General features: G+C 42.5%; 2 protein-coding genes across 2 annotated transcripts; both read right to left on the minus strand.

Moving 5' to 3' along the window:
* Positions 1-662: 662 nt before the first annotated feature.
* LOC122334423 (cytochrome P450 1B1) lies at positions 663-2,757 on the minus strand. Its single transcript, XM_043232330.1, is given in 2 exon segments — positions 663-1,398; positions 1,401-2,757. Coding segments are annotated over 2 exon segments (1,572 nt in total). The 5' UTR covers positions 2,563-2,757; the 3' UTR covers positions 663-988.
* Positions 2,758-3,981: 1,224 nt separating this feature from the next.
* Positions 3,982-7,090, minus strand: LOC122334487 (cytochrome P450 1B1-like). Its single transcript, XM_043232456.1, has one exon. It carries the CDS (start codon positions 6,556-6,558, stop codon positions 4,984-4,986), a length of 1,575 nt encoding a protein of 524 aa, XP_043088391.1. The 5' UTR covers positions 6,559-7,090; the 3' UTR covers positions 3,982-4,983.
* Positions 7,091-12,235: the final 5,145 nt, after the last annotated feature.

Here is a 12,235-nt window from a genome sequence, read left to right on the forward strand (position 1 = left end):
CCCTGCGTGGCCCTTAAACCCTGGCCCTGCTCCAGAGCGCTGCGGTGTCATGAGAGGAAGCGAGAGAGGAAAGCAGCGTGTGTCTGCTATGAATTAACCAGTGTAAATGTAAGACTCCCTCTGAGACTCTCCGCCGCGCATGTGGGCCGCAAAGCAGCTCTGCACGTTTGTGTGTGTGTGTGTGTGTGTGTGTGTGAAAAGGTGCTACGGAAAAGTAAATTAGCAAATACATTGAGACCTCTAATTTACATGACCGACAAACAGCGTTTTATTAATAAGTGTGTGTGTTTCTGTACAGCAAACCAGCAGATGTGGCCAGCACAGCGTGACTGTATTTAGAGCAACATAGTGAGCATGAATATAAATATTTCATTTATTGAAATGCACGCAGTTGTAGTCAACAATGCATTTTATTTATGTATTTATGTGTGCGTACTGTGTGCATTTACTACGTATGAAATACAAACATGTGCATGTAAAATGTTTATATAATAAATACATATATATATATATATATAATAAAAATAGTATGAATGTAAATACATACATTTAAACCCATGTAAATATTTTCAAAACACATATTTTATATGTTTATATATACAGTACACACACAAATATTATATAAAAAAACCTTTATTTTGGACGTAATTAATCATGATTAATCAGCAAAAATAGTATATATAATATTTATAATAACGTACAAATTATACACACATTTTATAATATATATTTAAATTTATAAATGGGAAATTGTAGATTTAAGAAACATTTTTTTTTTCAGTTTAAGCACACATTGTTTTAAAGTCCTGTTAAATCTCTTTTGGCCCTTTTCCTTTGGTTACTTGGATTTGAAAACATTTAGATTTAGTCATACATTAATCTACACATAAAATGAGCTATATTTATAATCTGAAGGTCGGTGTTGCTAAATATGAAGTACATACCTTATTCTGCACAGTGTAATATATCAGAGCACACACACACTCATTTATTCTTCAGTAAACATGCTTTCTCTGGGTTTGGCAGAGATTTTGTAGTCAAATGGCTTCAGTGTTAACCCGTAAGAGCAGTTTAAGCTCAAGTCCTGCGATGGGTCGTTCTCGAAAGTTAGTTGGTGGATTAACATGGCAGCGATGAGGAAAACTTCCACTTTTGCGATCTGGTCGCCAATGCATCGTCGCTTCCCGATAGAGAAGATCATCACGCTGTTGGTCAGGTCTTTATCCAGAGCTCCAGCCTCGTCCAGGAATCTCGACGGGTTGAAGATGTGAGGGTCCTGCCACTTCTGGGGGTCGTGGTTGACCGACCACTGGTTGATGAACACCACGGTGTCTTTCGGGATGTGGAGACCTTCGATGGTGACGTCTGAGGTGGTGGAGTGCGGGATGGTGACGGGACGAAGCTGGTGTAGCGCATGGTTTCGTAGATGAAGGCTTCCAGGTAGGCCAGGTCGCTCTTGTGTTCAATCGATGGGAGTCTGTCACGACCTACTACTTTATCGATCTGCTCTTGCAGTTTGCTTTGGATTGATGGGTGTTTAACTAATAGAAGCAGCATCCAATGCAAGGCAGTCGAGACGGTATCCATACCTGCTCCAATGAGATCAGAAACCGTCGCTTCAGTATGAGCCTCGGTCAAGCCTGTCTCCGTCTCTGCGTGATCAATCACGCCGATAAAGGCGTCGCTCATGTCTCTTGTGACCTCAGGGTCGTAGCTTCGCCTGTGCTCCACCACCTTACTTTTGACAAACATGAAGAAGTCATTGTTGAGGTCTTTGAAGCTCTGAAAAACGCTCCTCACTGGATTGGGAAACGACTGCAACCAAGGCATGACGTCCACCAAACTTCCAGCTCCTATCGTTTCGCTGAACTTGTTCACTTTGCCCAAGAGGGTCCTGAACTCCAAGTCATCGTGTCCGTAGCGTTTCCCGAAACAAAGAGCGCAGATGATGTTAGCAGCCGCGACTGTGAGTTCATGAGACGGATTGAAGTATCGGCGGTTGGCGCTCAATCTCAGAAAGGTTTCGATCAATTCCGCGGCTTCAGCTTCGATGTGCTTCTCGAAGAACTTTTTCGTCCGGCTGTTTGCGGAAGAGAAGGCACGAATGGTGGACTGGGCAATCTTCCGGTGCGTCTTCCATTGCTTGCTGTAGCTGGTGAAGGTCATGCTCGTCCCGCCCGAAACCGACCGGAAGGACGCAAAGTTCGGTCTGCCTGCAAACTCCGTGCTGTGTTGAAGCAAGGCATTGCGTATGGCCGAATCTCCATTGAGAACCACTATATCGCTGCTGCCCAGTCTAATTTGGTACACGTTACCGTACTTCTTTGCCAACTTGGAGAAGGTGATGTGGGGCATTTGGCCGAGCTGCATGGCGTTACCCACGAGCGGCCAAGCGAAGGGCCCTGGAAGCCTCTTTTTGAGAGTGAGGTTCCTGACCCAGAAACAAGCCTCCAGACAGCAGAGGAAGACGAAAGATGCAATGAGGGCCGGCTGGATTTGTCCGCTCCATTCCTTAAGGATGCTACTGGCTTTAATGCCCAACTCTGCGTCTGAAAGCGCCATGATATTCTGAAGCTGTTTTGTACGAAATGCAAGAGTTTTAGGCACTCCCCATCTTGAACGCAAGCTAAGGAGGAATTTGAGAACTTCAACTCCCTGCTGTTTTCTGCCCTCTCCGGCGGTGGGGTTACAGGAAGACGGGTCAGGGTTGCGGAGCTGCGGTGTCTGTCCAGAGATGACCAAATTAGAAGAATGCAGATTTCAGCCTTGACACTGTGTTATATATCTCTAGAGTAGGAGGAGTTTGGGCCACAGGTTCGTTTTCTTTCCCCCCCGACTCTCTCCGTCTCTCCACCCATTACGGCCTGGACTCCCAACACGTTCTTGAGCCATCTACAGATGCTTAGACAAGTGCATGTCAGATATATTGCACGAGATAGAAACATACCAAAGTGAGCGTCGTTTATTTTAAAGAATTAAGGGCAGTGCATGTAACATGCAGTACAGTACAAGTTTAAACTGTAAATAAATGCAATTCTGAACTGGAAGCCAGTCGGCATTGTGTTTGTTTGCACTTATTGGATTTTATTGTTTCTGGACACCTGTGGTTATTCTGCTAATAACACACCTGTGTGAACTTTGAAAACACATTGAGACGTGATGAGGAAAAGTGAGCATGAGTTAGATGCTCCTTGCTGCAGCTTTAAAAGGCATATACAGATGCTTGCTTTTATAGTTTATATAAATCAGTCAAATATTGTTTTATTGTGTTTTAAAATGCAGTTTGCTGGCTTTATATCTGTGCGTATATGACGGACTCAGAAAATAACATAGGGTAAATGGACGTAAGCCTTCATTTAATTGCTTTCTATATATTTTTAAGAGACCATTTCTGTCTTACCATAAAGAAATGTCTGATTAAGATGAATGAAACCATAAAAATAAAAATGCTGTCATTTTCCTTTTTATAGAACGCATTGTCTAACGCATATGAGCTCTGTAAGTCTGCTCTAATTGGTGCGATTTCGTTTTGTTTGGAATCCTCAATGTGATGCCAACTGAATGCTGGTGAAATCAAGTCACTTGAGGAATTCAGTCTGTAAACTCGTGAAAGGGCTTTTTAATCCGTCAGACAAAGAACAGATACAAACAATGGAGTTAAATACGTACCATGAGAGTGCATTTATCATGAGTTGTAGTTAGAATAATGACTGTTGTATAAATTTAATAAGATAATTTGACTTTAAAGATGTGGCTTTACAGAAATATCTCAGAAACTGAATGCAAACTGAAATATTGGCCATAAACCAAACAATAAGGATAGATAAGTGAAGACAGATGCAGACCATTCAGACAGTAAATTTGCATGCCAAGTTGGTTTAGTCTGATGTGATTTTTTTTATTTTTATGTTTGATCATATGTGCATTCTTGTAAAATGTGTGTCACGTTGAGGGTCAAAACAGAAAGAGACTGAGTGCATCTTCACGGGTTGTAGAACAGCACTTTATTTATTCCACTTATAGCTTATTTTCCAATAATAAAAATAACAAATATTTAAAACAATACCTGAAAAATAAAAAAAACAATATTTAAAAAAAAAAAAGCTGTATTAGTTACAGAGCTTGCAAAACATTCAGTGTAGATCATAATAAATGCGATGCTATATAGGAGTACATCTTGAGATAGTAGCTCTAATTTATTCCGCTGGGTTCATGCATGATTTTGAGGATTTTTTTGTGCATGTCGGAGAACCTTCCAAATGACATAATGAGCTGAAAGCTGAAAGCTCGTCCAGAATTCATTTTGAGATTTGCTGAGCAATAGAAAAGACACTGCAAAAGCGTTGACTGCAAACTACTCTAATTTTAACAAATGAATCTCAAATTTATATGCATTTTATAAAGAATAGAATTCATATTAAAAAAAGTATAATGGTATAAATAAATGCCTAAATGCCTAATACTTTAAAAAAAACCTGAAGTACATAATCACATTGTTATACAGTTTAATGCAAGAATAATCAAATGCACTGCGATGCCAAATCTGAGTCGAGCTCAAAGGAAGTAAAAGTACTCCAACAGCTGCTGCCCATTAACATGACTCAACACAATCTACAAACAATTGCATAATATTACATAATAACTGATATGTCTACAGTGATAGTGGCTTAGCATTGGACTATAAACATTTCATATCGCAGTCCTTCTAACGCTATTTTGAAGCATAGATGATGTTTCATAAAGCAATTAAAACATTACCGTTAAAAATCTCTTCAGTTACCTGACAAAATATTCTATGGATGTGAATAAATCAGTTCATTGAATCATTGCAAACGTGTATAAATATTAGATAATATTAAATATACATTTACTAAACAGCATTCAGTGCAGCTTTACTAATACTCATTATGTGGAATACATTTGTAATACGTTCAGTCTCTGCTGGCCTTTAGTCACAATAACAAGCTGGTTATTTATTTACACTCATGCCGGCGATACCAGGCCAAAAAGTTTCCCTCTGAGCTTCGCCGAGATTGTGTATTCGAGGGGCTTCAGTGTTAAACCATACGAGCAGTCCATGGAGAGATCCTGAGACGGGTTGCTCTCAAACGAGCACTGGTGCAAGAGGATGGCGGAGAACAGAAAGACCTCCACTTTGGCAATCTGCGCACCAATGCATCTCCTCTTACCTGTCGAGAAGATCATCACGCTGTTGGTCAGGTCTTTATCCAGAGCTCCGGCCTCGTCCAGGAATCTCGACGGGTTGAAGATGTGAGGGTCCTGCCACTTCTGGGGGTCGTGGTTGACCGACCACTGGTTGATGAACACCACGGTGTCTTTCGGGATGTGGAGACCTTCGATGGTGACGTCTGAGGTGGTGGAGTGCGGGATGGTGACGGGGACGAAGCTGGTGTAGCGCATGGTTTCGTAGATGAAGGCGTCCAGGTAGGCCAGGTCGCTCTTGTCTTCAATCGATGGGAGTCTGTCACGACCTACTACTTTATCGATCTGCTCTTGCAGTTTGCTTTGGATTGAAGGGTATTTTACTAAAAGCAGAATTATCCATTGCATGACTGTTGACATGGTGTCCTGTCCCGCACCGATTAAATCAGTGACTGTAGACTCAACAAAGTCTTTAGTCAGCATGTTCTCTTTCCCGTGCTCAATTACGCCAATGATTGCATCGCTAATGTCACGGGTGACCTCAGGGTTGTACGTGTCTCTATGCTGCACCACTTTGTCCTTCACGTAAGCGAAGAACTCTTCGTTGATGAGCTTGAAGTTTTGATAAACGCTTCGGACCGGATTGGGAAACGACTGCAGCCAGGGCATGACGTCCACCAGGCTTCCAGCGCCGACGGTTTCGCCGAACCTTTCTACTCTCCTCAGAAGAGTCCTGAACTCGGGATCGTCGCGGCCGTAGCGTTTCCCAAAGCAGAGCGCGCAGATTACGTTCGCTGCTGCGACGGTGAATTCATGCGAAGGATTGAAGTGTCGTCCGTCGGCGCTGAGCCGTAGGAACTTCTGGACCAGGTCCATGGCTTCGCCTATAACGTGCTGCTCGAACGTCTGCTTGGTTTGAGTGTTGGCCAACGAGAACGCTCTCAAGGTCGATTGCGCTATTTTCCGATGCACCTTCCACTGTTTGCTGTAACTGCTGAACACCATGCTCCGGCCGCCGGAAATCATCTGAAAGGACACAAAGTTCGGCCTCCCGGCAAATTCGGTGCTGTGCTCGATGAGCGCCTTGCGTATGGCCTCGTGTCCGTTCAGAACCACGATGTCGCTTCGCCCCAGTCGGATCTGGTAGACGTTTCCGTACTTCTTTGCCAGCTTGGAGAAGGTGATGTGAGGCATTTGCCCCAGCTGCATGGCGTTGCCCACCAAGGGCCAGGCGAACGGGCCTGGGAGCCTTTTCTTGATCGTGAGATTTCGGACCCAAAGACAGGCCTCCAGGAAGAAGAGGATGACGAAGGATGCTATCAAAGCCGGCTGAACCTGTCCGCCCCATTCCTTCATGATGCTGCCGCTCTCAAACTCAGCTTCAGTCAGAGCCATTCTTCAGATACGCTTTTATTCTTCTGACGAGATTGTGTTCAAATAATGCTATTGGCAGAGTGAAATATAAGCATCCATTTAAAATAATAACGAATCCATTTCTTCTTTTTGCATGCAAAGTCAATGCAAACGGTTGCAAGTACAGCCTGTTTTAATCAGCCTGCATGCACTGATTTAGAGTGTTCTACTCTGTTTGATTTTCCAGGTTAAGCTGACAGGGTTTTGTGAGCCGCTTGGATGGATCCATGTCTTTTATATATGTTTGCAGCACAGGGGGCAGGACCCGATGATAGTCTCACTCCTCCCATTGTGGAAGCCGCAGAGACTGAGCTCCGAGCTGGCTGCAGCCGAACGCGGAGATCCGAGCGCGCAGCCGGTTCTGTTCACCGGGAAAACGTCTGAAAATAGTGCGTAAATCATCTTTGTTTCATTTGCACGCGCACTGTGCGGGGCACTTCTGATCGTCGTTTGCATAAAACTCAACTGTGCACAACTCTTGCGCTTCGTGCCAGTCACCATATAGTGATGAACTCAAATGGAGTGATGCACTGAACGTTTTACGTTGCGTCTCTTTATATGACGCGCGTGCCTTTCTAGTCGTTCGCGCACTCTTGTAATCGTTGTTTCTGCTCTGGTTTGCACGGGATTACGAAAATGTTATTTTAAGCTTGATGCAATCATCGACGGCATCCCAGACTTCAGACTTTCGTCTTGGGGAATGTTTCGTAATAAAAAAAAAGACGCTCTGTTTTGCAGACCCACTTTACATAAACCCTAAAAATGGAAAAGTATGCATGCACGGAGTTATACAACACGACTAGACACTGAAAAACCATGCCATGCCTGTAATGTGTGTCATAAATGTCTAGTATAATCATTATAATTTATAACGAATATGCCAGTATGGAACAGCATCCTAATATACATTAAAACAATGATCATGCACAATGTAAAAAGATTAGATGATTGCACCATCACAAAGTTATTATGATAATTCATTTAAAACGGTTTGTAAGTGATCTTCAACAGCATAATTCGATGTTGTGTTCACATGTGATGGTGCATCATGTTCTGGGGTCTCTGATCTCATCGTAAAGCACGCCAGGGTCTCTCTCGGCTATTTTCCTCTTACAATTTCAGGATAAATTTTCACATGTGTTTTTGGGTATGCAGTCATTGAGAGATTGCTTAATTGCAAGCATGCCTTCATAACATGCACTAAAGCAGATCCTCTCTCAGAATACACCAATAGAGACACTTTGTTCTGTAAGAAAGCACATGCTGAGAGGGTCACTTGTCTTTAAAAGTTTAATGATGTTTTGGTGCATGTGTATATGCATCGCTGATCCGTTCTCTTTGTACAGACTCAGTATATACCATATCATTCATATTTGCAGCTCCGGTGCTTTAAAGTCCGTCAGTGAGAAGGAAGTTCTCTGTGAGAGAACTGAATGTTCTCGATGCAAGACATTTCGGAGCGCCAGGAAGGAGATAAACGTTCCTTGTTTCCTCACCAGGAGGAGTTTATTTTTGCAGGGATCTAATGACCCTAATTGCAGCGCTGCAGCGTTTCTAGAGTCAGAGAGACAGTAGCATTGATTTCTTGCTGATAGTACACTTTCCTGGATGCAAACCACCGCTAAAATAAGATGTGCCTCCTTCCCCGAGAAGAGAGGAAGGAGAATCTGCCAAAGACAATCAGTTCCAATCCACTTGGATTTAGGAGCCCACTGTTTTCGCTCCACAGGAGAGAATAAACATCTTCACAGAAGCAAGATTAGATTTCATCGTGCACTGTTCAGGGAACACTAAAGAGAGGAGGAACTAGTGAGCATTAAAGTGTCTGCGTGTGTAAGCAGTACACATAAAGATAGTGTAACACTTTCACATTTTTCACGTTCTACTGACAGAACCTTCACGTCAGCTAGCAGCCAGTAGAGTTTTATGTCTACCAACCTTAAACCTACACTAACAGTCTACTCTAGTACACATGTAATTGCAAATTAATGACCGCTAGTTATAAAAATGTATTTTAATGCATTAATTATGCCTTAAAATGTTGTTTATAATGCATTTTGATCTCACGAATAACAAGAAATTTGATTTCAGAAACAATTTTCTGAATTTCAGTTTTATCTATTGTCTTCCAAAAAAGTTAATTGTTCTCATAGATCCTGCATTCTGGTTTATTTTTTAAAAGCTCAAGATTTTGTTTGAATTTGTAATATTTGCAAAGCAATTAGTTTTTTTTACTGTAAGCCGCTATATTAGATAATTAAAAATCTTGCATTGATGTGCTAATATTGCAATATTAGCAAGTTAATATCCTGTACACATTTATATATATGCAAAAGCCTTTAAAAGCCATATTGGTGAAAAATGTTTTGCGAATATTTTATATGTTTATCAAGTGCTTTCACTTCAAAAGTGCCAGCCTGGCCATTAAGAATTACCAGTACTTACACAGAAACCAATACAAAGCAGCCAGATAGAAATGCTTATATTAAAGAAAGACATACTTCATCATACTTAGAGGCTTTTGCATGCATAGTGAGAGTTTGACCGTATGCGTCTTAGTATTTTAATTTAATGCACCAAAATCCTTTATGTTATAATACAAAATGTTTAATGCTATTTTGATTTCTCTGGGTTTGTAGTCCAGGTTTTCCAGTGTTACTCTCAGAGCTCAGCGCTGCCAAACTCCCATCATGTCTTTCCGTACGGGAGAGTCCTCTGGAATCCCGTGATTCACATATGGTCTCTCACATCAGCGTCCGCTCTAATCAGAGCCAGCTTTGCGGCGAGAGTGTGTGTGTTGCGTGAGGCTGTCGTGTTTGCCTGCCATTATTCTCCTTAACCTGGCTGTGAAAAGCTGGCCGTGACCCCGGAGGGTCAGGAAGGTCGAGGACTTGGCAGCCGCCAGCGTGTGGATGCAGGTCTCACGGCGGACGAGCCGATCCCGGTCTGGAGCTAATCACTGTTTACTAGAATCATTTCCACTTTTCAGCGAGCTACTGTCACGCACGGCCGCGGGAGGGGGGAGGCCCGGGGGTCCGACGGAGCCGGCGGGATTCAGGGAAAAAGGACGAGCAGAAACGAACCGTAGGAATGCAAATGCGGATTAGACAGCAGCGGTGATCCAGAACCTCAAACGAGCGACTGACACTCAGTGAGAGGAAATGAACACACTCTCTCTCGCTGCAGGACACTAACCAGTGCTTTATGAGCGTGACTCACCAGTGCCATCTTGACCATGTTAGTGCTCGATGGAGCCTATTAACGCCGGTGACGTGATGACGCTGATCCACTTCAGCTCAGCTTTTTTTTTTGTGCAAGAGAACGTGAATGCTTTAAGCTGTAGATTTTCACATTCTTGCAGAAAATGTGAATGGAGAAATACCAACCAGTGTTTTGAGTGGTTGCCGGGGAGTTGCTATGCTGCTGTCAAAGTGTTTTGAGAGGGTTTTGGCAGGTTTCCAGGGAGTTGCTAGGGAGTTACTGCATTTGAATGTTGCCAGGGTGTTGCTATGCAGTCGCTATGGTGTTTTAAATGTGGGTTTTAGGATGTTGCTATAGGGTTGCGAGAGAGCTACTACATTTGAATGTTGCCAGGGTGTTGCTATGCAGCTGTTAAAGTGTTTTGAGAGGGTTTTGGCAGGTTTCCAGGGAGTTGCTAGGGAGTTACTGCATTTGAATGTTGCCAGGGTGTTGCTATGCAGTTGCTATTGTGTTTTTAGAGGGCTTTAGTATGTGGCCAGGGAATTACTGCAGTAGCTTGTTGTCAGGGCATTGCTATGCTATTTCTAGGGAGTTGCTACAGTGCAACTGTAGGTTGTTGCTATGCATTTGTCAGGGGGTTACTAGAGTAGGTATTCCCATGGCGTTGCTATGAAGTTGCTAGGGAGTTAACTGCATTTGAATGTTGCCAGGGTGTTGCTATGCAGTTGCTAAGGGGGTTACTGCAGTATCTTGTTGCCATGGTATTGCTATGCAGTCGCCAAGGTGTTTTGAGTGTGTTTTAGCATGTTGCTAGGGAGTTACAGCAGCAGGTTGTTGCCAAGCAGTTGTTAGGGAGTTACTACAGTGGGTCATTGCTAGTGAGTTACTACATCTGAATGTTGCTAGGGTGTTGCTATGCAGTTGCTAGGGAGCTATTGCAGCAGGTCGTTGCCAGGGTGTTGCTAAGCAGTTTCTAGGGAGTTACTACAGGTGTTATTAGTTAATAAGGTATTTATATAGTGTTTTTCAACATGTTAACAAGCAGTTTTAGGAAAGGTTTTAGGTTGTTGCTAGGGTGTTGCTATAGTAGTTGGTTTTATACAGTATATAGTACAGGAATAGATTATGCATATTGCAACTAAATCAATCTGCTATTGTGCTCTGTGTGTGATTTATATTTTTATGACACGCATGAACATTTTGTTTTTATTGCATAAATCGCATCACGAAAATATCCAAGGTTCCCAAACACAGGCTATCTTTAACTGAATCCAGTGAGGTTATTGAATTATTGCGGCCTGTTCTAAAACGAGAGCGAGTTGCCTTGAGGGAACGCAAGCACACAGACGTCTCACAGCGGGATATTTGTGCTTTCGCCAGGTACATTAGACCACAAATCTCCTCTTACTCTGACCTCTGCTCGACTTTGGCTCCAAGTTCCCGTCGGCCAATCAGAAGTGAGTGCCGTGTGTTTCCTCCAATCAGAGCCGTCCGTGTGAGCATTAGTGATTTGATGTGGCCTGACATGTAAGTGAGATCAGTTACTATAATTCGATATGTCAATGATGAGCGCTCCTGAACATTTCCCGTCTGTTAATAACGTGACTTGGCCGATGAACGCTGATGGAAACTATGGAGTTGAGTTATCAAACACGCCAGAACACTGATGTGAAGTAGCAGATGTTTTTACGCTTCATCATGATCAGATTTATAATTAATTTAGCAGATACTTTCATATCAGCGTATACACCATTGCACATGAATAAATAAATTTTACGTAAAGTGATTAAAGGAGATTAGCGTGATGTGGCCGGCTCACACTTCAACGTGCAGGAAAATAGAAACAAAACTTTTTTTTTTGCATGAAGAAAACTAATACTATATTAATTAAATTACATTTAACAATTAAGAATGTATCTACACTAAAGCAACATTTCATTATCATTGAATTATTATATTATAATCATGTTTAATGTCTTAAAAACTGTCATTTATTTGCCATTAAAAGTTGATTTCAATGCATAAATATGTTCGTGTGTGTGTGCAATGCTGGGATTAGCCAATGTTTTTCATGCCATGCCTTAAAATACTTTAGAGTTCTCTGAAATATTTGCACGTTACAAAACATTTCCTCCCTTTTTGTCTTGGCATGAAGAGGAGTTTGTTCTTCAGCAGAAGTTTTGAGGCATGTTGTTATTCCAAAGAGTGTAGGGCCTGTTTTTCTCAAGCCTGCTGTATTTCTGTCGATCTTCTGCATCTATGTTTCCATATCAGGAGTAGCCTGGGCTTTTAATTCTAGACTTTCTAGAGAGTTTGGAGTGATAATGGGCTCCTCCACCCGTCTATAGGTGCGCTCTGATGTCTTCTGCAGAGGTTTCTTGCGTGCGAGGATGAGTTTGCGTGCCACACCGGCCTAGCGTGCGCAGATCCCGGTCACCGGCCCCGACCTCCCCTGGGA

Source organism: Puntigrus tetrazona, unplaced genomic scaffold (genome assembly GCF_018831695.1).
Source record: "Puntigrus tetrazona isolate hp1 unplaced genomic scaffold, ASM1883169v1 S000000528, whole genome shotgun sequence".
Taxonomy (NCBI): domain Eukaryota; kingdom Metazoa; phylum Chordata; class Actinopteri; order Cypriniformes; family Cyprinidae; genus Puntigrus; species Puntigrus tetrazona.

Coding starts and splice junctions, on each gene's coding strand:
- LOC122334487 (XM_043232456.1), bottom strand. CDS start 6,558: ATGGCTCTGACTGAAGCTGAGTTTGAGAGCGGCAGCATCATGAAGGAA.